Genomic DNA, 24,558 nt, shown 5'->3' with positions numbered 1-24,558 from the left:
CATGATGGCTGGGAGGGGGGGAGCAGCTTCACACAACCAGGCTTGTTTAATGGAGAGGCTGGCTTATCCAGCTGCTCTTTCCCTCCAGATGTTTCTTGGAGGATTAAGTAGGCAAAAACAAGGTCCCTGGCTCCATCTGGGTGTGTTTTCCAAACTTGGGAAGTTTAAGATGTGTGGACTTAAGACTCCCAGAATTCCTCAGCTGGCATGCTAAAATATTGATGTCTTAGAAACCCAACAAATTGGACAAGAAAAAAATTAGTTTACTGGTGTGCACAGCTGGATCTGTTTTGCCTTAAATTTATTTTCTTGACTGAGGGTTAGCTGAACCCCCTTTTTTTCCCTGGTTCCCACAAAACACCACCGATTCTGCCAGGGCCTTCACAGCACTCACAAAATATGCTCAACAATCCCCCAAACTGTGGTATTATTATCCGCTTCTAGCTAGAAAATGATGAAAAGGAGACTTCAGTACGCAAACAAGCCCTTTTATTGTATCATGACGTATTAATCTAAGGCAGGAGTGGGGAATGATGGGCCTTTTTCTGACTTGTGGGCCAACTCCCAGAATTCCTGAGCCAGACATGCTCGTAATTCCATGGCTGGCTCAGGAATGCTGGGAATTGGAGTCCGCGAGTCCTCAAAGGCCCATCGGTGTTCCCCACCTCTGATGTAAGGCATGAAATGTGAACAGGACAGGAAGAAAGCTGCAGCCGTTTCTTCCACCCCCCCTAAGATATTAAGCATACGAAGAGTTTCAAAATAGAAATTAAATTAAACATTTAAAATGCACACATGCACACACAAACACAAGAGAGTAAAATGAAGTAAGGTTAAACTCACACCAAACATTAGTAATAACTGAAGAGAAAAAAAAAAAAAGATGGAAGGCAGCACAAAATCATTGACTTCTCCCCAAGCGGCAAAGGAACCAAATAAAGGAGCGACAAACACAGAACATCCTTCATTTCTGTCTCAGAGAACTTCTCTTTGTTGAGGGGTGTGTTTGTGTGTGGGGGGGGGAAGGTCCTAGAAGTCCTCCTCCGTTCCTGGGCAGGACTACAACTCCCAGAATTCCCCAGATCCCATGTCCGTGAGCTGGAAATTATGGAGGTTCTCTGCAGAATCTCCACGAGGGACTTGAAGGGTCTTCTCAAGCCATGGTTATGCCAAGGGTTTCTCAACTTTGAAGTGGGGTGGACTTCAACTCCCAGAATTCCCCAGCCAGCTATGGGGGAAGAAGGAGGAAGGGAAGAGGAAGGAAGAAGAGAAGAGGGAGGGAGGGAGAGAAGAAAGGGAGGGAGACAGGGAGGCAGGGAAAGAGGGGAGGGAGAGAAGGAAGAAGAGGGAAGGAGGGAAGAAAAGGAGAAAGGAGTGAGTGAGGCAGAGAGGCAGGAAAAGGGAGGGAGGGAGGAAAGAAGAGAAGAGGGAAGGAGAGAAGAAGGAAGAAAGAAGTGAGTGAAACAGAGAGGCAAAGGGGAGGGAGGGAAGGAAGAAAAGGGAGAACAGAGGGAGCGGGAAGGAAGGGAGAGAGAGAAGAGAGGAGGAAGGAAAGGAACAAGAGGAAAGGAAAAAGACGTGAGTAGAGGGAAGGAAGGAGGGAAGGAAAAAGAGAGGTAGGTAGGGAGCTGTGCCAGTTGGGGAATTCTGGGAATTGAAGTCCACCCCTCTTCAAACCATGGTTGTGGGATCTGTGTTGAAACCCCTCAACAAAGCCCTCACTGAGTTAGTTTTACCTTGAAATTTCTTGCAACTGGGGGGAGAGCCCCCTGACCCTCCAGCCTCCCCCACTTCTTCCTAGTGTAAAATAAGGCACGGAGCAAGGGGGGGAATCCCCCCTCCCCTCTCCCCCCAGGGAGAAAGGAGATCAGGACCGAGGCAATGGGAAGGGTTCCAGCCTTTTGCTGCCTTGGACCAGGCCGAAACGCGCTCTGCAGGCACCGTGGTTTGCACAGGTAAGGGGGCCGGCAGCCCCTGGCTCCCCCCCCAGATCTCTCCCGAGTCAAAGGCCGCCCTCCCCGCGGCATCTGCTGGATGAAAAGCCCTGGTTGAAAGGACTCGGTCAGGAGAACCTCAACACTGGTGGACCTCCAGCAAAAGGTGAAGATGGGACTCTTCTCCTCCAGCACTGAACCTCCCCCAACAAGGCCCACCGAGTCGAGATTTGGTCCTTGGCCAAGATCCCAGCTCTGCAGCTTGGACGACACGGCCCTCTTGGTCAGCCCAGGGTCCATTCCCCCCCACGCGTCCTTCCTGATGGGCTGCTCTGGAGAACCGGCAGCCTTCTGGCAGGCAGGGGAGACGACCTCATGGAGAAGGTGGTCCAGGGCTCCAGCAGGTTTCCATCTCCCAGGGGGTCCAAGAGCATCCTTCGACCTGAATGGGCCCTGCCACTCAACGGGCAGGAGGGCTGCGTCTCCCCTGGAGGCTACCTGAGTTTAATCTGGAGATTGTTGTCCATGGGAGGGTGGAAAAAAAAAACCCTTGGGGTGAGGAGATGCATGTTGGTTTAAGGCAGGGGTGTCCAACCTTGACTTGTGGACTTCAACCCCCAGAATTCCCTAGCTAGCCAGGAATGATAGAGTTGGGAGAGACCAGAAGGGCCATCTAAGTCAGGGGTCTCCAACCTTGGCCACTTTGAAACTTGTGGACTCCAACTCCCAGAATTCCCCAGCCAGCAAAGCCAGGCAGGGCTTGAACTCACAGCCTTCTGCTTTCTAGCCAGGTACCCTAACTCAGAAGTCCCCAAACTTGGCCACTTTAAGACTGGTGGACTTCAACTCCCAGAATTCTCCAGCCAGCTATGATGAGAGAAACAGGAAGCAATTATGGCTGGGGAATTCTGGGAGTTGAAGTCCACCAGTCTCAGAGTAGCCAAGGTTGGAGACCCCCTGTTCCAGGAAACACTGAAATGAGGGGACGAAGGGAAGCCCACGCCGTGAGTGGGCCACAGAAGAAAAGCTGGCCATCCACAACAACACGAAGCCACGTGTGGGACGGGTCAATTCTGTCCTGTCTTGGGGAGGAGCGGGGTGGTGGAGAAAACAGACTCTGGAGCATCCTTCCGGCTCCAAATTCCCTCCCTACCCTGTGAAATTGTTGAGTTCACAGGGCTGCCCCCGGCCTTTGAATTAAGGGGATGGGGGGTTTGGCCGCTGGCATCGCAGGCCTGGAGGCCACAGCTTTCGCCATTAGCAGTTCTGGTGTGGGGTGGGGTCTTTCTCCTGGGAATTGCCCCCTCCCAGGCCAGGTGTGAGTCAGGGGAGGCTGGACTGGGCATGTGGTTCTCTGCGAGGAAGGAGGAGGGGGAAACATTGGGGGGGGCTTCCTTCTTGCGTGGCAATAAATAAGAATAACTTAACCCAGGGCAGCCCCAACCCACATAACAGGCCGAGGCCATGGCGCCTTCCAGCTGCTCAGCCCCCCCCCAGCCCCCCCCAGGTTCTCCAAGAGCAAAGGTTTTCCTGCCACATCTGGAAACGGGAGGGGGGGCTGCAGGCCACAGGGGGGGCTCCTTGGATCCTCCCCTCCAGGGGGCGGATGGCTGGAAAAAAAGAGGCAGGCGGACCCTCGGTTGGCAGCTGTAAGGGGGTGAAATCTGAATGGGGAAGGCACATCTGGCAGGAGGGGGGGGCAACGTGGCCCCCCCTAAAAAAGTCCTGGCTATTTCTTCAGCTTCTCCAGGAGAAGTTGCTTGTGGCCGGGGTCCATCACCCCCGCCTCTTCCAGGTCCTCTTCCGTGATGTCACTGCAAAGAAGAAGGGTATGTTAGAGAGAATGAAGAGTTGGAAGGAACCTTGGAGGTCATCTAGGCCAACCCTCTGCTCAAACAGGAGGAGACTCTTGTTTCAGACAAATGCTTGTCCCATCTCTTCCAAAAAGCCTCCTGTGATCCAGGACTTCTGGAGGGAAGCTGTTTCATCCATCCATCCCTCTTTCTTTCTCTGTCTATCTACAGGGGTCTCCAAACTTGGCAACTTTTAAGACTTGTGGGCTTCCACTCCCAGAATTCCTCCTCCAGTCATGTTAGCTCAGGGATTCTGGGAGTGGAAGTCCACCAGTCTTAAATTTGCCAAGTTTGAAGACTCTTGGAATAGACAGACAGACAGATATGATAGATAGGTAGGTAGATAGATAGATCAATAGATACATGATAGATAGATAGATCAATAGATCAACAGATCAATAGATAGATCAATCGATCGATCGATAGATAATGAATAGAAGATAGTGATAGATAGATCAATAGATAGATGAGATAGACCAGGGGTCTTCAAACTTGATAGCTTCAAGACTTGTGGACTTCAACTCCCATAATTCCTCCTCCAGTCATGTTAGCTCAGGGATTCTGGGAGTTGAAGTCCACAAGTCTTGAATTTTCCAAGGTTGAAGACCTTTGCTCTATCATGTATCTTATTTCTCTCAGAATCATAGAATCCTAAGCCTAGAAGGGATCTTGGGGGTCCTCTAGTCCAGGGGTTTCCAACCTTGGCCCCTTTAAGACTTGTGGACTTCAACTCCCAGAATTCCCCAGCCAGCCATGGGTTGTTAGGGTTAGGGTTGCCTGGGGAATTCTGGGAGTTGAAGTCCACAAGTCTTAAAATGGCCAAGGTTGGAGACCCCTGAACTAGGTAATCTTTCTGGTCCCTTCCAACTCTACCATTCCTGACTGGCTGGGGAATTCTGGGAGTTGAAGTCCAGAAGTCTTAAAGTGAACAAGGGTTGGACATCCCTGGCCTAAATCCTCCCTTGAGGCTGATCTTGGGGCCCAGGGATCCTGTAGCAAATTACTAAAAAGACCCAGCAGCGACCTCCCAGATTTGCTACCTGGCACAGGTTTCAAGCACACCTGTCCTGCACTGGCTGGGGAACCACTGCCCCCTGGTGGCCAAACTGGGCAGCGGCAGGGTTGGTCCTTCAGCTGCCAGGAGATAGCCAATTAGCAGGGGCCAATTGAGTGTGCAAACGAGCGTTTCTTTGGCTCAAGGCTTGTTCGTAGGTGTGCAAGATGGGGAGCAAAGAGGATGACCTCCCAGAGGATTTATTTCTTGGCGCTGGACCTGTGACCGAGGCCCAAGGCAGGGATGTCCGCAGAGGTTGTTCCAAGGTGGAAGCATCTCGACGTTTTGGACCAGGGGGGTGGCACAACCCTGCAGAGGTTTAGGACGTAGATTCCCAGAGCTGGAAGGGACCTCCGAGGTCTTCTAGTCCAACCCTCTGCTCAAGCAGGAGACCCTAGAGCATTCCAGACCAGGGGCTGGCCAATCTCTTCTTAAAAGCCTCCAGTGATGAAGCCCTCAGAACTTCTGGAGGGAAGCCGTTCCACTGGTTAACTGTTCCCACTGTCAGGCAATTCCTCCTTAGTTCCAGGTTCAACTCCCTCTGGGAAGTTTCTACCCATTGCCCTTCCCTTCCTTTCCTTTCCTCTCCTCTTTCCTTTCCTCCATCCCTTTTCCTTCCCTTCCCTTCCCTTCCTTTCCTCTCCTCTTTCCTTTCCTCCATCCCTTTCCTTCCCTTCCCTTCCCTTCCTTTCCTCTCCTCTTTCTTTCCTCCATCCCTTTTCCTTTCCTTTCCTTCCCTTCCTTTCCTCTCCTTTTCTTCCTCCATCCCTTTTCCTTTCCTTTCCTTCTCTTTCCTTTCTTTCCTTTCCTCTCCTCTTTCCTTTCCTCCATCCCTTTCCTTCCCTTCCCTTCCTTTCCTCTCCTCTTTCCTTTCCTCCATCCCTTTTCCTTTCCTTTCCTCTGCTCTTTCCTTTCCTCCATCCCTTTTCCTTCCCTTCCCTTCCTTCCCTTCCTTTCCTCTCCTCTTTCCTCCCCCTCCGTTCTAGAATCATAGACTCCTAAGGCTGTAAGGGACCTCAGAGGTCTTCCAGTCCACCCTCCTGCTCAAGCAAGAGACCCTGTAGCATCCCGGAGAAATGGCTGTCCCGTCGTCTCTTCTTGAAACCCTCCCGTGACGGGGCTTCTGGAGACAGGACGTCCCGCTGGTGAATTGGCCTCCCTGTCAGGCCATTCCTCCTCAGTTCACACGTTGCCTCCCTCGGCTTTTGCTCCCACACCGCAGCTGCTGTTCTACTGCTGCCTCCCCCACTCCCGTCCTGGGGGGCTCGAAGTTCTCGGGAGCGAAGGCCAGGGGGCTCCTTCCTCGCTTGCCCCAGGTCTTAGACCCTTCGGTCCTCTTGGGATCCTTCTGCGATGCTCCCGACTGGCCTCTCAGTTCCCAGGCCAGAAAGCAGGTGCCCCACAAAGACCATCCCGGTTCGGCTTTCTCCCAGCTCCCTTTGTTTTGTTTGTTTGTTTGTTTACTTACTTATTTACTTACTTATTTATTTACTTACTTATTTATTTACTTACATACTTATTTGTTTATTTACTAATTTATTTACTTATGTACTTATTTACTTACTTATTGATTTACTTATTGATTTACTTATTTATTATTTACTTATTTATTATTTACTTATTTATTTACTTATATTTGTTTATTTATTTATTTACTAATTTATTTACTTATGTACTTATTGATTTACTTATTGATTTACTTATTATTTATTTGCTTATTTACTTACTTATGTATTTATTGATTTACTTATCGATTTACTTACTAATTTTTTTACTTATTGATTTACTTATTGATTTACTTACGTACTTACAAATATCAAAGGGCAGCAAGCATATTCAACACACACTTTCTGAGTTTCTTCCTCTATTTTCCCCACAACAACCACCGCCCTGTGAGGTGGGCTAGGCTGAGAGAGAAAGGGACTTCGTCCAGAGGTCCCCAAACTTGGCCACTTTAAGACTGGTGGACTTCAACTCCCAGAATTCTCCAGCCAGCATAGTTGAAGTCCACAAGCCTTAAAGTGGCCAAGTTTGGGGACCTCTGGACTAAGTCATCCAGCTGGCTTTCACGGCTAAGGCGGAACTAGAACTCATTGCCTCCTAGTGATTGGCGCAAAGCCACCCAGCTGTTTTCACCTTAAGGCGGGACTCGAACTCCCCATCTCCCGCTTTCTAGGCAGGCGCCTTAACCGCGAGACCGAACGGCCGACCGGAGACTCACCTGAGGAACTCCAGATCGTCCCACCCGTTGTGGATGAGCCCTTCCTCGTAGCGCTCCATGCCGATGGCCCTCAGCCATTCCCCCACGCTGGACTCGCTGCGCCTGCAGCCGGCACTCTGGCCCTCCTGGGTCAGGCTCTGCGAGGGGGAAGGAGCCGCAGGAGGGACCGGTCAGGGACCAGGCCTGGCCACCCAAGCAGCCCCTGCCTTCTCTGCCCAGGCGGAACAGGGGTTGGTGGGTGGGGGGCAGAAGGTTCCTGGCGTCCCCCTCCCCAATGTGACCCCCCCCCTATCTCTGCAGAAAGCATCTGGATTCTGGGCTGGACTACAAAGCCCATCCACAGAGGGCAAGGCAGAAGGTTTCAAGGAAGGCAGGCGAGATCTGTTACCAAGGCAACTTGAGTCCAAACCCAGCAGAAAATGACAGGTAGTCCTCGACTTACAGATAACAGATAGTTGGAAGGGACCTTGTAGGTCATCTAGTCCAACCCCCTGCCCAAGCAGGAGACCGTACACCATTGCAACGGGTTGCTGGGCAATTCTGGGAAATTAGGACCCACCTCTTCGGCCTCTTCGATGCTCTCCCGGATGGAGCGCGCAGCAAAGCCCCCGGGCGGCTGTGAGTCGGGCGGCAGGCAGCGGTGGGCCAGATCCAGCCGGACTTTGCTCAGCGGGTGGGAGGGGGGCCGGCCCGCCTGCTCCCTCCCCAGGCCGCCCCGCTGGAGTACTCCACTTCGCTGAGGGTCTTGGCCATCTGGAGCACGGAGCAGGAACGGTCGTCCAGGAGGCCCGGGCCAACCTGGGGTCCGGTGGGGGCGTCCAGGAGGTACCCCGCCCCCAGGGATGGGGCCGGCCGGGGATGCAGCTTGGGGGGCTTGGTCTTGAGGGGCTCGCTGAAGACCACGGTGGCGCGTGGCTTGCCGGCCGCCTGCTCCTCTCCTCGGCCGCCCACCGGGTGTAGAGGGGCCCCTCCGCCATCTCCAAGGCCACCGATTTGGGCAAGGGAGGGGGCGGGAAGTCCGGGGGCGGCAGGTTGAGGACCCCCGCCTCCTCCTCTTCGGCGTTCTCCTCGGCCCGTTGGGCGGGCGGCTGGGGGCAGCGCCAGGGCTCCAGCTGGATGGGTACCGTGATCTGGACCTTGTTCCGGGGGGCGGGGGGCTTGGCCGAGGTCGCCAGGGACAACTCCGGGAGGAGGAGCTGGTGTGGGACCCCCTCCAGCACGTAATAGGCGGGGTTGTTGAAGCTGTTCTTCGCTGGGGGGGCCTCGGGGTCCATAGCCCCCTCCTGCTTCGACCTGCACAAGAGGAGAGGGGGGGGTCATTCAGCCCTGCAGAAGCCCCCTCCCCCCGGCTGCACCGCCAGGCCCTTCCGAGACCAGGCGTGCTCCCCCGAAAGGATGGAGACCCCCAGCCTTTCACGGTTCATGGGAAGCCAACGCACCTTGGAAGTGGCCCCTTCCCTGGGCACCTTGGCCCAGGAAGGGGGGCCATGAAGGAACCTGTCCGTGGAGGGTCTCAGCCATCCAAGTCACGGTTGTCCCAGAGGTGCTTTCTCCAAAGGCAACTGGACTTTATTTTTCCTTGAAGAGGTTTCGCTTCTCGTCCCAAGAAGCTTCCTTCAGTTCTGACCGAATGGTGGAGGATGGAAGGATTTGTATTCCTTGCAGACATCTGGTCGTTAGTGCTCTTTCTGAGAGTCATTGGAGGTTTATCTATGTATGAACCTGGGCACAGATAAACCTCCAAGTGGCCTCAGTGACCCTCAGAAAGAGCACTAACCACCAGATGACTGCAAGTAATACAATCCTTCCATCCTCCGCCATTCAGTCAGAACTGAATGAAGCTCCTTGGGACGAGAAGCGAAACCTCTTCAAGAAAAAAAACAAAGTCCAGTTGCCTTTTGAAAGAAAACACCTTTGGGACATGAAGGAACCTGGAAGGTAAAACCTATGAGGAATGGAAGCTTGGAACATAGATTTGTAGGGCTGGAAGGGACCTCAGAGGTCTTCTAGTCCAACCCCATGCTTGAGGCAGGAGACCTTATGCTGAACTTTAAGACTTGTGGACTTTAACATGGCTGGCTGGGGAATTCTGGGAGTTTAAGTCCACAAGGGTTATAAGCTGCCAAGGTTGGGCACCCCTGCCTTAAACAGAATGCGGGACACCCTAAGTGAGATGGGTGGCCTATAAATTTAATTAAATCAATAAAATAAACCACGGTGGGGCAGTGGTCAGAGCGCAGTACTGCAGGCTCCTTCTGCTGACTGCCGGCTGACTGCAATTTGGCAGTTCGAATCTCACCAGGCTCAAGGCTGACTCAACCTTCCCTCCTTCCGAGGTGGGTAAAATGAGGACCCAGATTGTTGGGGGTAATGTGCTGACTCTGTAAACTGCTTAGAGGGGGCTGGAAAGCACTGTGAAGCAGCATATAAGTCTAAGGGCTCTTGCTATTGGGAAGTCAAAACATCCTCAAAGATCCATCTCATCCCGGGCACCCTTTTTTTGAACTATTACCATCTGACAGACGGTACAAGACAATAATAAAAAGGACAAATAGACAGTAGTTCTTTTGAATTCTACTGCATAGTGCAATATTCATGCAATAGCAGGGGTTTTCCGTTCAATGTGTGGAGGGTGAAGGATGTGTGTTTGTGTTTATTTTCATGGTCATGATGTGCACTGAAGATGCTGTTTGATGTCATTGTACGAGGTGCAATGGCAATAAAGTAAAGTAAAGTAAAGTAAAAAGTAAAGTAAAAAGTAAAGTAAAAAGTAAAGTAAAAAGTAAAGTAAAAAGTAAAGTAAAAAGTAAAGTAAAAAGTAAAGTAAAAAGTAAAGTAAAAAGTAAAATTAAAGTAAAGTAAAGAACTAAAGTAAAGTCAGGTAAAAAGTAAAGTAAAAAGTAAAATTAAAGTAAAGTAAAGTAAAGAAGTAAAGTAAAGTAAAGTTAAAAATAAAGTAAGGAAAAATGAGGACCCAGATTGTTTGGGGGCAGAGGCCGACTCTGTAAACTGCTTAGGGAGGGCTGGAAAGCTCTGTGACGCAGCACATAAGTCTATTGTATATAAGTACTATTAATAATAGACATATATAGTATATATCAGTCTATTGCATATAAGTACTATTGCTATAAGATCAGGTCTGTGGCTGCTGGTGAAGCAGCATTTCTACAGAAACATCAGGTGCAAAGAGAGAAACGAGAAGGGATGATCACCTGGAATAAGACCAGAAGCTCGTAGGTGGATGGGAAGAACGGCCAGAAGACCAGGGAAGGAACCACAAGAGCCCTAAACCCCTCCGTGGCTAATGGGACACCTGGTCCTTCTGGCCGTGGCTCACTTACCTGCCCTGGGAGGCCTCCTCCTTGGAGGTACCACGATGCGGAGCAGGCGGGCGGCTGGTTGTCAGGACACTGGGTTTCTCCTGGTCCTCTAAGATCTTCCCAACAGGACAGGTGGGACCTTCCCCCAAGGAATGTTTGCGCCCAACGGATCTGGGGGGGGGGGAAGGGGGAGAAAAATTGGATGGGAGAGCCAGGTTGCCCCCTGCTACTGTCTTTGAAAAACTATTTACGGGATGCATTTTCAATTTTGCAAGCTGTCGCACTGCTCCCTCCTCCCTTTCTGTTGGCAACTCTTAAAAAGGCCACGGAAATATTTTATGAGTTGACTGATGTGAGAGGAACCGAAGAGCTTTGAGATATTGTTAGACCAGCAGGTGGGGGGAAGTCTGGCCCCAAACCATGATTTGCCGTGACACACATGGAGAAGGGAATGGTGGGGAGCTATAGACCTCCTTTCCCAACCGGTTTTCCCCACCAAAACTCTTTAACGAAAAGAAAACCCACCTCCATGTGTTTTGAAAGAAACTCTGGCCTGGGTCCCTTTCAAGCAGGGGGATCAGTGGTGGGATTCAAAAATTGACCACCGATTTGGTGGGTTGGGTGGCTTGGTGGGCGCACTTTTACACAGGCACAGAGGCATCCCGACTCGCCTCTCCCGGTCGCTTCGGCAGCTGCCCCGCACGGCACTCTGGCTGTGCCGCGCAAAGCAGCCGCGCTTCAAAAGCAGAGGATAAAGGTGAGTATAGGAGCCCAGGCGGGCAGGTGGGCCCAACAGCAGAGTGCAGAGAGAACCAATTTGGTATCCGCTGCTCATCGCCGCTACCGGCTCGGCCAAACCAGGCCAAACCAGTAGAATACAGACACCGAGTGGGATCCTACCCGTTCCACTACCGGTTTGGTGATCGCGCATGTGTGCACATGCACCTAATGCACGCACACAACTTTCCCCGCACCAGCTGAGGCTTTTGCACCGGGGTTGGTGGGAGGGTCTATAGCCGTGATGGCGAACCTATGGCACGCAAGCCACAGGCGGCACGCAGAGCCATTTGTGCCGGCACGCGAGCTGCAAGCAAACTTACCTCACTGGGCATGTGCGCTTCACAGCTGATTTTCGGTGGGTTTGAGGCCTTTTTCGGCCTCCCAAAGGCTTGAGGGAGGCTTCTGCAGGCTTTGCAGGCTGAAAACTAGGCCTGTTTCGTCAGCTTCCTGTTTTTCCGAAAATACCGGAAGTGACGAAACGGGCCTAGTTTTTGGCCTGCAAAGCCTGCAGAAGCCTTCCTCAAGCCTCTGGGAGGCCGAGAAAGGCCTCAAAGCCGCCGAAAATCAGCTGTGAGGCGCAGTGCAGGTAAAGGGGGCGCAGGGAGTGGGTGGGTGGGGATTGTGCATGCATGTGCAGGAGGCACGAGGAGCGCACACACATTGCCTTCTGGGTGCTGGCACGCGAGCATGAGCATGCAAGCGCGCACACAATTTTTGGCACAGGAGCCCAAAAAGTTTAGCCACCCCTGGTCTATAGGCTTTTCCCTCTTCTCTCAGCTGATCGTGGGAGGCTTTTCTTTTGTTTTTGTTTTTTTACTACCGGTTCAGGTGAACCAGTCCGAACCAGTAGCCTACCACCACTGGTCCATTTCATCCCGAATCCCCAGGTTCCCCCATTTACTTGCTGTGCTCCAGGTTGGTCCGTGATGCCGGATGAGGCAGCTTCCCCTTAGCAGCTCCGGTCTCATCTTTGTCGACGCTGATCCATTCTGAAGAGGAGGAGGAGGAGGGGGGGTACAATTTCAGGGTGGGATGGGTGTGTGTGTGTGAAAGGGTGACAGACACGCCCCCCCCTGCAAGCACCGCTGGCCCAGATGGCACCCTGGGGGCTTCTGTCTTCGCCTCCCAGTCGTGCGAACCAGCAACTGTCTTAGGAACCGACAGGTGGGGTGTATGTGTGTGTGTGTGCTTTGAGAAGCTCTGGATTCAGATCCAATCGACCGACTTAGACAACAAGGAACAACCAAGAAGCCCCTCACCCATATTGGCAGGGCAAGCCACCCATAGATAACTGGAGAGCATCCTATCAATGCTAGAAGGGAGGGGGCTTGGGCCTCATTTAATACACAAGTGGCTTTCCCTGTCACTCTTGGTGGTTCCTTCCTTAGGCTGGTTTTTTTTTACTGTTGGATTGTTTGTCTCAGTTGGTACTTCCTGGATAGGGGTAGCAATGACAGGGCACGCTATTTCTTTCTAAACACAGAGCAAACCCCGCTCCCTTCTAGCACTGATGATGTTCCCTAGTTGGGTCTTGAAAGGTCTGCAAGAAAACCACCCAGCTCAGACGGCACCAAGGACCCCTCAGATCTAACCGATCCCCCTACCCCAGTTTTGTCTTTCATCTTATCCAAATGTCGGCTATTCAGCCCACCTGCTGCGTAAGCCCACCCACCCACCTCTTCTGCCAACTCACCATACAGCCTCTCCCGAGTCCCCATCCGTTCTGCTGGGACCCGAACCCTCATGGACCCCCGAATGTTGCCCGTCTCCTCCCCCCGGTGGGAGAGGTAGGTGAGGAACTGCTGCGCCGTGCTCCCGATCATTGATTTGAGGGCGATGACACATTCTCCTGGGGAGGGAAGCAACAGAGTTGGTGGGCCAGGAGGCACAAGGAGATAGGATCTTGGGTTGGGTTGGGTTGACTCATGGCTGGCGAGTTGGTCGATGCTCGAAACATGGCTTGACCGAAGGCTCAGGGAATGGATCTGGGAGACTCACCCTCTGCGGGCTCACAATTTCAGAACTGTGGAGAAGCTGAGCCTCTCCATTCAGTTAGGAATCCCTTATTCTGCCACTGATTGAGGGCATCTGTTATGGCCTGTCAGCCACAAGGAGGAGGAGGAGGAGGAGGAGTGGGTATTGGGGTCAACATCAGGGCAAACTGAGAGCTCTGAGGGGGAAGAGCCTGGGCCTTCCGTCAGCCCTCAGATGGAGAGTCAACAGACCCAGGTCTGGAGGTGGCTGATGCGGAAGAGGAGGAATAGCTGGGTCCAGTGCCTGATGCGCAGAAGGCAGAGGAGAGGAGAGCAGTGGAAATCTATGGGCTGGTCCTCAGTACGGGAGCTCCGAGGGGAAAGAGGGAATGGAGCTGGCAGAGAGAGAGAGAGACAGAGGCGGACCCTGGGCTATCCATCAGCCCTTAGATGGAGAGTCAACAGCCCCCAGGTCTGGAGGTGGCTGATGCGGAAGAGGAGGAGCAGCCAGGTCCAGTGCCTGATGCACAGAAGGCAGAGGAGAGGAGAGCAGTGGAAATCTATGGGCCGGTCCTTGGGACAGAAGAGCCACCGCTGCTAGCGAAGCCCCACCCAGGCTCTGGAGATAAAAGGCAGGGAGCCGAAACGAATACATGTGGCAGACAACTATTCATCTCCCGGCTGGACGGACTTGTTAGCCTGCGGCGAGAGAGAAACTTTTTGCCGGGGCTCCTCATAAAGGGAATATTGATTTAAATACAGAGGGTTTGTCGTGTTTGGGAGCCGGGTCAGAAGTAGCTTCTCAGTTGATCCGATGAACGCTGAATCCCACTTTGCTTATCAAGGTGAAGAGGCCAATCAGCCTGCTCATATTTTCCCACCTGTAATTCTGAGACAATCTCCAGCAGGGGTCCCCAAATACTGGGCCGTGGATCAGTACCGGACTGCGGCCTGTTAAGAACCGGGCCACACAACAAGGGGCAAGCAAGCCAAGTTTTAACTGCGACTGCGCAGGATCTAAGTTGCTCGTGAAACCATCCTCCTCCCGGTCAGTGGAGAAAAATGGCATTTCACGAAAATGGTCCCTGGTGCCAGAAGGGTTCGGAACCCCTGATCCACAGGGAAGACGCGTCTCCATGACCTTGGCGAACTTATGCAGCGATGGCTTCCACAAGGAAAACAGGGTGAAAGATGAGGTTCCCCAACCTTGGCGACGGTTGAGATGGGTGGACCTCAACAATTTGTTCCCTTGAGTTTAGACAACAAGGATAAGGGTCTTAAAAATGGAGCATGAGAATTGAAATGGGAAGATTATTATTAGTTTTCAAAATTATTTGAAGGGATTAAAATGGGGAAAATAGATTTGCTATGTTACTGTTTTTAGCATAAATATAAAACTTAGAATGCGATAGAGAAAAGGGAATGCCATGTGGAATCTGATTTTATTTATTTATGTGTGTGTGTGTGTAAATGACATATAGTAGTTAAGGGATTATTGTTATTAATGCAGAATGTGGTAATTAAAAAATGACTATATTAACATAAATTTTTGATAATGAATTAAAGGGAGTAAAATGGGGAAAATATATAAGGTAAAGGGGTGGCTAGCTTGAATTGACAATGAAAGGGGATAACTTTTGGATAATAAGATTTAAGACGAACTTTAAGGAACAATGAATGGAATAATACTGTAGTATGTGAAAAAAATTACAGGTGTGACGGATATAAGAAAATGCATGTAATGAGTATAGAAATTGAATAAGAATTAAGATAATATTGTGAAATAAGGTAAGAGAATATTTAAAGAAAAACGAAATGAGCTACAATTGTGAAATGAATTTGGATAAAAGGAATGTAATGAATATAATAATTGTAGGAGAATACTTAAAGAAAAGTGGAACGAGTAATAATATGACATGAAACTGAATATGGACATTGAATATGTAATTATGGTCATGTCTGTATTGAAGTGTAAAAACCTGGAACCACGTTGTTCAGCAAGAGATGCTTTTTAAAAGATAACAATTTAAAACAAATATTGCGAAAAATAAAAAAAGGGTTAGGTCTTGGAGACCCACTAGACTAGGAGTCACCAAACTTGGCCACTGTAATACTTGTGGACTTCAAGTCCCAGAATTCTCCAGCCAGCTGGCTGGAGAATTCTGGGAGTTGAAGCCCACAAGCTTTAAAGTGGCCAAGTTTGGAGACCTCTGCACTAGACAGTTTCAGCTCCTCACCGTAGGACTCGTAGCCATCCATGGATTTGACGGTCAACAGGATATGCTGGTCTTGCAAGTATTCGATGTCCGAGAGGATTGGCTTGAGCTGTGGGCAAGAAAAGTCAGAGATGGTGGCTACTTTAGCTAGCATTTCTTCTGATGATCAGCTTTGGAGCATCTCCTAATGCAAGGACGCTCCGATGTGCTTCTCTTCCAGAACGTTCTTCCGTGCCCTCTTCCCATCCTCTGCCACCAGAGACCCTTGCAGCAAAGTTGACCTTCTGGTTGAGGGGAAGGGGGCGCTCACCGTGGGCAGTTGCCTGGAGGACCACTGGACCTTCAAGAAATTGATGTTGTCGCTGCTCTGGGAATCGTTCTCAAAGCTCTTTTTGAATTCTAGGAGGAAAAAGAGACGGGTAAATTGTAAAGGGCCATGGAGAGGACCTTAAAGGAACTAGTGTCAGGATTCCAGCAATCGCCCTCATTCAAGCATGATTCTCGAGCCAAACTTCAAAAAACTTCCAAGGATTCATTAGAGGCGACATCCTGGCACTGCCCTGTATGTGTTGTGGTTCACTGGCAGCAGGTGCAGATGGCTGAAGTCTCGGAGAGCGAGGACTCGGATGAGGGGCCTCCGTGGGGATGCAGGGATGGGGCCAGGACCATCAGGGGGTGGAGTGCTGCCTTCGGAGATTATGGAGGCTGGCAGCAGTGAGGAAGAGGCCCCCGAGGAGCCTGTGCCCAGGGCACGCAGGGCTGCTCGAAGGAAAGAGCAGCTGCAGCAGCACGGGCGACGCAGGAGTAAGGCTGCAAGGTGATGGCCCCTCCCTTAAGCGATAAAAGCCAGCCGAGAACCCGGAGTTCTTTGCAGGAAGCAAAGAAGTTTTTGCACTCAAGCCTTGTGGACATTTGAACTCTCTTAGTTTGTGTTTGGAGACTCTTTGTGTTTGAACTATTTCTTGGCAACTTTATCCGGTGTTCTTGACAGCCTTGCACCACCTTGGCCAGGCTCCTTCTTATCAGAGACAATTAGCTGAAACAGCCTTTGAACCGGGAAGGAACGGAATTCGTAAAGAATCATTAAGAGGTTTTGCTGTTTCCTCCGTTTGGGGTTGCTTTCCTTGGAACCAGGTTTGGGTCAGAACAGTATGAAGCCAACTGTGGCATCCATAATTTACAATCCCCTGTGACCCTGTTTACTCCCCTTCCCCCTGAGTGTGTCTTAAACCAGATTCTCCAATTGAGCACCTTCACGGGCTGGGTGTCATCAATCACCTTCTCCAATTGGATATATTTGTGGGCAAAAGCGCTGGTATTTTAGTTACAAACTTTTAAAGCTAAGAGTTGGAATGTACTTTTGCTGCATTGCTCTTCCAGATTTCCTTCCACCACCACCCTTTTTTTTAATGGCAACGACTAAAACAGGCATAGGGATGTTTTATGAGTTGACAACTAGGCTGAGATGCTTTCAAACCCAATAACATGTTTTAAGGCTGGGAAACAGAGGCAACCTTAGGAAGAAACCCACGCTTGACTTCTTCCTAGTTTACTGAGGAGGGCAAACACACGTGTTGTGGATTCTGCTTATCTCAATAAAGGACAGCTCCACTCCATGTCTGGAGTCTCTGTCCAGATTTGGACCACTTTGAAGACAGTAAGTAAAGGTGTGGCCAAGCAAAGATGTCATAATTCCCACTCTGCAAAGAAATGTCTGATGCTTGGGAGAAATTTGGAGTTTTCTGAGAAACCACGGGGACCCATCTGACATGTGTTAAAAAGTTCAGATGACCACCAATCAGTGGAAGAGCATGAAGAGGTTCATTTGATGTCTCATAATGGTCATGTCAGCTAAAAAAAACAACACTCCTTTGGTCTTTCTGCCAGCAGAAAGGAAGTGGGGGAAAACAGTGCATTCCTCAGATGCCTTAGATAATCACCTTGGCAGCCCAAAGTTGTTGGAGCGCAAGAGTATTACTGGAGGACATGATGGATGACTCTTGGCTATGGATGTGTCCCATTGGAGAATATACATCCAGGGGGTGGAGGGAAGACCAGAGGGTCAAGGGGGAAATGAATGGTGTATTTTAGTGTTGGTTGCACCCAGTTAACTCCAACATGGTCACTCCTAATAAATCCATTTTTTTTACTGCGGCTACAAACTTAGGATTTGAAGCGGGGGATTTGTTAGAGCCCTGACAGGTCACTCTCCAAAGAGTGACCATTATGAGACATCAAACGTGGTTTCTCAACTCGAGGAACTTTTAAGATGTGCGGACTTCATCTCTACAACTTCAACAGTTCTGGTTTCAGTTGAATGACGGTTTCTACGAGTCCTTGTATTACTGTGATGTATTTGAACCCAATGTTTTCCAACATTTTTGCAAGTCCACAAAACATGATAACATGAGTTCCTTCAGGTTTTCCATACTTCTACACCATATCCTGAAGTACGTGGTCCTTGGTGCTCGGTGGCTTATCAAAAGTTGGGGAAGAAGTTCTGACCTCTACAGTTGACCAGAGCAGACTCTCCTTGGGCATTCATACACACTACAGGCACCCTCACCTTCCAGACAGGTGGAGTAGAATTCAATGAAGAATTTTGTCCGGCTGGCTGTCTTCACAATGGCTTCGATGCTCTCAAACTCTATGTAGGCCTGGTCTGAGGATTTGGAGAGCCCTGGAGATGGAGAAAAAGGAATGACTTTACTTTCCCCGAATTTGTTTTAATAAAAATGTAAGGCGGCCCTGTCGAACCAGGCCAAAGTCCACCTTAATTCCAGGTTTGCTTCACTCAATGTCCTAGTCTTCCAGTCAGAAGGAGGGATCAAAGAAGGGATTAGCATGGACTCGTTAGTTCAGGACTGGGTGAACTCTGGCCCCTTTATGACTGGTGGACTTCAACTCCCAGAATTCCTTTTTTTCCCCCCCAAAAAAGATTTTTTTTTAATCTTTTACATCTCTTTTAGTGAACAGTGTGATTCTAGGTTTTTACACTTCCATACAAACATGACCATAATTACATATATATCTCATGTATTCAGTTTCTTATCATATCATTGCATTTTCCATTTTCTATAAATTTTCAAAAATATTCTTATATTTTTTGCTTTTATTTTATCCCATTTTAATTCATATACTTGTTCTATTCTTCTCTTAATTATACTCTTATCTTCTTTATATAATATCTTAAAATTATTTATTTCTTATTCTAGGTTCATTACATTCTTATACTTTTATCTGTCATATTTGCCATCTCATCACATATTCTTATTTCATTATTCAGTAAATCCCATCTTAATATTAATAATTCCAAAGATTCCCCCCTTAATTACCCATTTGAGTGCACCACCAGCTGGCTTGGGAATTCTGGGACTTGAAGTCCACCGGTCGTAAAGGGTTTAGTTCCCAACCAAGAAGGCAAGGTCTGAGTCACCCATGCCTTTGTGCCTTAACTAGCCTTCCCCTGGACCAACCTGTCAATCTGGGAAGATTCCTGTAAAATAGGCAGAGAGCAATCAAGTAGCTAGTCTGAACTCTGCCCACGTGGGCCTGGTTGTTTGGGCTTGATACCCAGAGGCCAAAGAGATGTTCTGACATGTTCACATCATTACAGATGTGGGGTCCTTCGTGCTCTCTGAGCTTGTCTTCTTGCAGACATTTCATTGCCAAATCCTGCTCCTCCTCCATCGTTGCTAGTCAAGGAGTAGGGTTTGCTAGCACTAGCACTGATGACGTTAGCTGGTTTGGCGATGAAACATTTTCAAGGAAACAATCAAGTTGGAACAACTTGCCTCAAGAAGTTGTAAATGCTCCAACACTGGAAGTTTTTTTAAAAAGATGTTGGATAACCGTTTGTCTGAAGTGGTGTAGGGTTTCCTGCCTAGGCAGGGGGTTGGACTAGAAGACCTCTAGGGTCCCTTCCAACTCTGTTATTCTATTCTAAAAAGTTCAGAGGGCATCAAGGACCCCACAATTGAACCCTGAGCTACAAATATTCTGTTTTATAACAATAATTGTTATGTTGCTCCCTGTAATTGGTATTCTGGAGGCGACGTGTTTTTAAGACTGATAGCCCTCATGGATTCATACAATCCCCTCTGAAAGCAAATCCAGGTTAATGGATGTAACCACACTTTGAAGAAGCAACTTGCCCAGGTCAACGTTACACTTGTGAAAAAGTGCCCACTATTGTCTATTTTAGTCTTCCTTTCCGTCAGGTTTCTTAGATGGCCCCGGATACTACTGTTGGGAAGTGAAACGCTTTTTCCCTGGATAAACTCCTTATCAGATCGTTTATTCACACACAAACACACAAACACACACCACCCAACCCTCTTCCCTGGAAATACCTTTTTTGGAAACGAACTGAGACGTGACTCCAACTTCAAAGGCTGCGAAGACCGGAGAATGGTCGCTGCTCATGATATCATCTGTACAGCCTGACCAAGAAAACAAGAGATGCCTTCAACCACGGTGACATCTACCCTTCGAGGAGGAGGAGGAGGAGGCTGAAGATGGACCAAGGAGCCCCCATGGAACCGGGATGGACAGGCGGTTGGCCAAGAGACTGTCATCCAACACACAACGCCTGAAGTAACTCATAGTTGTATGGCAGAGAAGATGGGGAGATGCTAGCAGATGAAGGTGTCTACGGTCCAGCTATGACCACCTCCAGGGAAGCCCAACGTGCCACGTCCGCATGGAACTCACCATAGGAGGTGCTGTTGATGTGTGTCTCTGGGTAGGATTTCCAGAGGATGCGGTCACACCAAGAAGGGACATTGGTCCTGACCTGGGACAGGGAAAACGAGAGACTTTTTGGATCTTGGATCAAGGACACACAACCATGTTGGCCAGATACTTTTTAAAAAAAATAATCCAGGCTCTGAACATGGAGGGAACAGCCAAGCAAACCTCGTTGAGGTTGTTGTGTGAGATTGGATTCAGGAGAGATGCTGGGAGTCCATTGGTGATACCCAACCCCAGGTAGATGGATGTGCTGCTTTTGGCCAAGAGAAGACCTCAGGTGAGCAAACCAGGAGATGGAGGCTTCTGCGTTGGTTCCTGGGCCACACGGACGGGTTAGAGCAGCGTTTCTCAAGCATGGCCACTTTAAGACATGTGGACTTCAACTCCCGGCATTCCACTTTAAAATGCGTGGATTTCAATTCTGAGGGTTCAACTTTAAGATGCACGGACTTCAAATTCCACAATTCATTTTTAAGATGTGTGGATTTCAATTCCCAGAATTCATCTTTAGTATGGGTGACTTCAAATTCCACAATTCATTTTTAAGATGCACAGATTTCAGTTCCCAGAATTCATCTTTAAGATGTGTGAATTTCAATTCTGAGGATTCAACTTTAAAACGTGTGGACTTCAACTCCCAGAATTCTTGGAGTCCGTGCCTCTTAAAGCTGCAAAGACTGAGAAAGGCTGGGCTGAAGGCTCAGGACCCCCACGCCACTTGAAGTGGTCGAAGGAACACTCAGACCCCAGAAAACGCCCATGGCGTGTCTGGATGCGGCAACCCTGCTGGACTCTTGGATCGCCAGTCCAGCTGGGCAACCTGCAAGCAGAGTGTAACCCCGCAGCTCCTCCCCTCCTGAGCCCCCAAAACCAGCTCCACTGTGACCCCCAGGCACTTACCCCTGTGGGCTTCTGTTTATGCCACACGTAGGTGTCGCGGGAGCCCCTCTCGTAGCGGTAGGTAGGAGGGAAGGTGACTTCCTCTTCACCTGGAAGGGGAAGAACAGGCAATCCAGAGATCAAAGGTTATGCCCCCCCCCCCCACAAAGCCCACCTGGTTTTATTAGGAAGGGGCTTCGAGCAAGGGGAGCTGTCTCTTGTTGGAAGGCTAAAGGGGTGGAGGCAGGGGTGGGTTCAATTTTTTAACAACCGGTTCTGTGGGCATAGCTTAGGTAGTGGGAGAGGCAGTTTCTGTAAGCAACACCAGAATGTTTCCTTCCTGCCTTCCTTACAGGATTAGCCCTGTCATTTCTTCTAACAACCGGTTCTCCGAACTGCTTAGAAGGTTAACAACCGGTTCTAGCGAATAGGTGCGAACTGGTAGAATCCCACCCCTGGGTGGAGGAGCAGGACTTTGCTAGAAAGACCCTCGTGTTCCTCTTCAGGGGAGGGGATTACTTTGGTTTCACACCTGGGTGCAAGAAGAGCTGCTGTTTGCAGCCATTTTGACTCCCAAACATGGAGCTTCCCCACAAAATTGGATCCCCCATAGCAGGACTGAGGAAATCCCACTCCCTTCTTCCACTGATGATGTTCCCTAGTTGGGTTATGAAACGTCCGCAAGAAAACAGCCAAGCTCAGAGAGCACCAAGGACCCCACAGCTTTCCTCCTCCTCCTCCTCCTCCTCCTCCTCCTCCTCCTCCTCCTCCTCCCTGCAAACTTCCCTCCCTTCTAGCTGATGATGTTCCCTACTTGGGTCATGAAACGTCTGCAGGAAGATCACCCAGCTCTGAGACCCCCAAAGGACCCCCCATAGTTCAACCCTGAGCTGCAAAGGTTCTCCTCTATGGAGAGCAAGGAGGGACCCCTGAGGTGGGACTGGCGGCTCACTGAATCGTAGGAAGATCTTGTGTTTCTCCTTCTCCAGGTTGAGCTGGTCCACTTTGAGGAGAGGCTCAAACTCCTTGCGGTTGATGTAGTTGAGGATTTCCTAGAGGGGAGAAAAAAGGGAAAGGGGTCCTTTTCCATCCATGTCTCGGGGCTCCAACAAATCCACCCCCATTCAAATCCTAAGTCTCTAGCCGCATCGCTCGGAGTAAAAAAACTGATTTATTAGGAGTTGGCAAGTCGGCGTTTCTGGATTGCAGCTGACTCTGACACATCATTCATTTCCCCCTTGACCCTGGTCTTCCCCCCCCCACCCCAGGATGTATATTCTCCAATGGGACACATCCATAGCCAAGAGTCATCCATCATGCCCTCCAGTAATAATCTTGCGGGCCAGAAGCTTTGGCTGCCAACGCGATTATCTGAGGCATTTAAGGAATGCACTGCTTCCCCCCCACCCACCTTCCTTTGTGCTGGCAACTAAAAAGACCAAAGGACCATATATGTGTGTGTGTGTGTGTGTGTGTGTGTGTGTATGTATGTATGTATGTAGGTCTAGGTGTGTTCGGGTCTTTTCCCGTGTAAGATTATCTTGGCAACATTTCGGCGAGGTCCCACTCGCCATGCTCAGGCTGGTGCTTTTGGCTTCGTGCCAGTGCAAGCAGTGTGTGATCGGAGCTGCCTCCTCTCTATAAATACTGGTGGTGGGGGCTGGTGTGCTGGGCTGGTTGGCTGCGCTGCTGCCTCTTGATTGGTTGATGGAGTTGATGTTGGTATAATGGGCTGTGTGATGGCCTTGTGAGTTTTGTTGTGGAGATATCCTGGATCTTGTGCTGTCATCTCCTGGCTCATTTGTTTTGTAGTGATCTTTTTTCCATTAGCCTCTGGTGTTTTAACAGCTTGGGTAATGGGTTGTGTGATGGGCTTGCGAGTTCTTTTGTTGTGGTATCCTGGGTCCTGCATTGTAATCTCCTGGGTCGTTTGTGTTTTGATCTCTTTTCCATGAGCCTCCTGTGTAGTAACGGCTTGGGTAATGGGTTGTGTGATGACCTTGTGAGACTTATTGCTGTGGTATCCTGGGTCATTTGCTGTGTTGCAACTTCTTGAGTTCTTGTGGTGTAATTTCCTGAGTTTTCTGGTGTGATCTCCTGAGCGGGTGGCCGTGATGTAGCATTCTGGGTTTTAGTCTGGCTTCGAGTTTGGGGTCTGGGTCTGTGTTCTTGGCGTGTATCAGCTTGTTTGGTTTTGGGGTCAGGGTGTGTGACAGCTGGCGAATATATATATTTGACACTGTGGTGTGGGTCAAAAGTTCTCCTTGTCAGCCAAACTCTCCCAATTTATGGGATACCCAGCCTGGATTCCCACTGCCTCTGTGACAAGGGAGCGGTGGTCCTCTGCCCATGCTCAGGGGCAGCATCACCTCCTCAACACAGCCCACCACCCACTGTGGTCCTCACCTGGATGTCCATGTCCAGACGGTAGTTGAGGTCCCCAAACCAGAAGAGGTGGGTGAAGCGGAGGGAGATGTCGAAGGAGCTCAGCTGCTTGTCACCCAGGGCCAAAAGGCGCAGGATGTCCAGGTAATTCTGGTTCCTCCTGGAAGGCAAAAGGGGAGGCTGGAGGCTGGGCTGCACAGGCTCTAGCGGGGGGTTGGACTAGATGACCTACAAGGTCCCTTCCAACTCTGATTATCTGTTATCTGTCCTCGACTTACGACCGGGAGGGAGTCCAAAATTTCCATGACTAAGCGAAACGCCTGTCAGGCGAATTTCACCCCGTTCTACGACCTTTCTTGCCACCGTTGCTAAGTGAATCACTGTAGGGCGTTTAGTCAGCAACTTGTTATTTAAGTAGATCTGGTTTTCCCACTGCTTGTCAGAAGGACGCAAACATCCATCACGTGGCCCTGCAAGGTCACTTCAACCGTCATAACTATGAGTCGGTGGCCAAGCATCCAGATTTTATTCAGATAACAGATAATCAGAGTTGGAAGGGACCTTGTAGGTCATCTAGTCCACCCCCCTGTCCAAGCGGGAGACCCTACACCATTTCTGACAGATGGGAGTCCAGTCTCTTCTTGAAAGTCTCAAGTGATGGTGCTCCCACGACTTCTGAGGGCAACTTCTGTTCTGTTCTCCCAGTCAGAAAGTTTCTCCTTATTTCCAGGTTGAATCTCTCCTTGTTCAGGTTCCATCCATTGTTCCTTGTCTGGCCTTTGGGGGCTTTAGAAAATATCCTGACCCCCTCCCCCTCCCTGGGGCAGCCCCTCCAAATATTGGAAGACCTCTATCCTGTCTCCCCTGGTCCTTCTCTTCTTCCCTAGACCAGCCAAGCCCAGTTCCTGCAACCGTCTATCATATGTTTTAGCCTCCAGTCCCCTCATCATCCTGGTTTCTCTTCTCTGCACTTTTTCTAGAGTCTCAACATCTTTTTTATAATGTGGTGACCAAAACTGGATGCATACTCCAGGTGTGGCCTTACTAAGGCTTTATAGAGTGGTATTAGTACCTCACTTGATCTCGATTGTATCCCTCTGTTAATACAATTTAGGATTGCATTAGCTTTTTTGGCAGCTGCTGCACACGGCTGGCTCCTATTTAGCTGGTTGTCCACCAAGACTCCAAGAT

General features: G+C 49.9%; 1 protein-coding gene and 1 long non-coding RNA gene across 3 annotated transcripts in view; both read right to left on the bottom strand.

The window, feature by feature from the left end:
• Positions 1-472: 472 nt before the first annotated feature.
• LOC148130324 (uncharacterized) overlaps positions 473-24,558 on the bottom strand; it is a 99,005-nt gene continuing 74,919 nt past the window's right edge. For both annotated transcript variants that reach the window (XR_015749680.1, XR_015749681.1), the window contains exon 2: positions 473-2,750. This is a non-coding gene — a long non-coding RNA (uncharacterized LOC148130324). The remainder of the gene's footprint in view (positions 2,751-24,558) is intronic.
• INPPL1 (inositol polyphosphate phosphatase like 1) overlaps positions 473-24,558 on the bottom strand; it is an 80,363-nt gene continuing 56,277 nt past the window's right edge. Inside the window, 16 exon segments of the mRNA XM_087967479.1 lie at positions 473-3,748; positions 7,063-7,199; positions 7,622-7,776; positions 7,779-8,015; positions 8,018-8,355; positions 10,404-10,553; positions 12,064-12,151; positions 12,856-13,011; positions 15,373-15,460; positions 15,662-15,750; positions 17,918-18,031; positions 19,704-19,793; positions 20,065-20,146; positions 21,004-21,092; positions 21,935-22,034; positions 23,389-23,527. Of these exon segments, the coding sequence (XP_087823605.1) occupies positions 3,664-3,748; positions 7,063-7,199; positions 7,622-7,776; positions 7,779-8,015; positions 8,018-8,355; positions 10,404-10,553; positions 12,064-12,151; positions 12,856-13,011; positions 15,373-15,460; positions 15,662-15,750; positions 17,918-18,031; positions 19,704-19,793; positions 20,065-20,146; positions 21,004-21,092; positions 21,935-22,034; positions 23,389-23,527 (2,137 nt within the window). The 3' untranslated portion in view covers positions 473-3,663.

The sequence above is a fragment of the Notechis scutatus genome, chromosome 5 (genome assembly GCF_049901735.1).
Source record: "Notechis scutatus isolate UNSWTSFEM ecotype Mainland chromosome 5, rNotScu1.2, whole genome shotgun sequence".
In the NCBI taxonomy this organism is placed as follows: domain Eukaryota; kingdom Metazoa; phylum Chordata; class Lepidosauria; order Squamata; family Elapidae; genus Notechis; species Notechis scutatus.
This window is presented reverse-complemented; position numbering and strand designations above follow the sequence as displayed.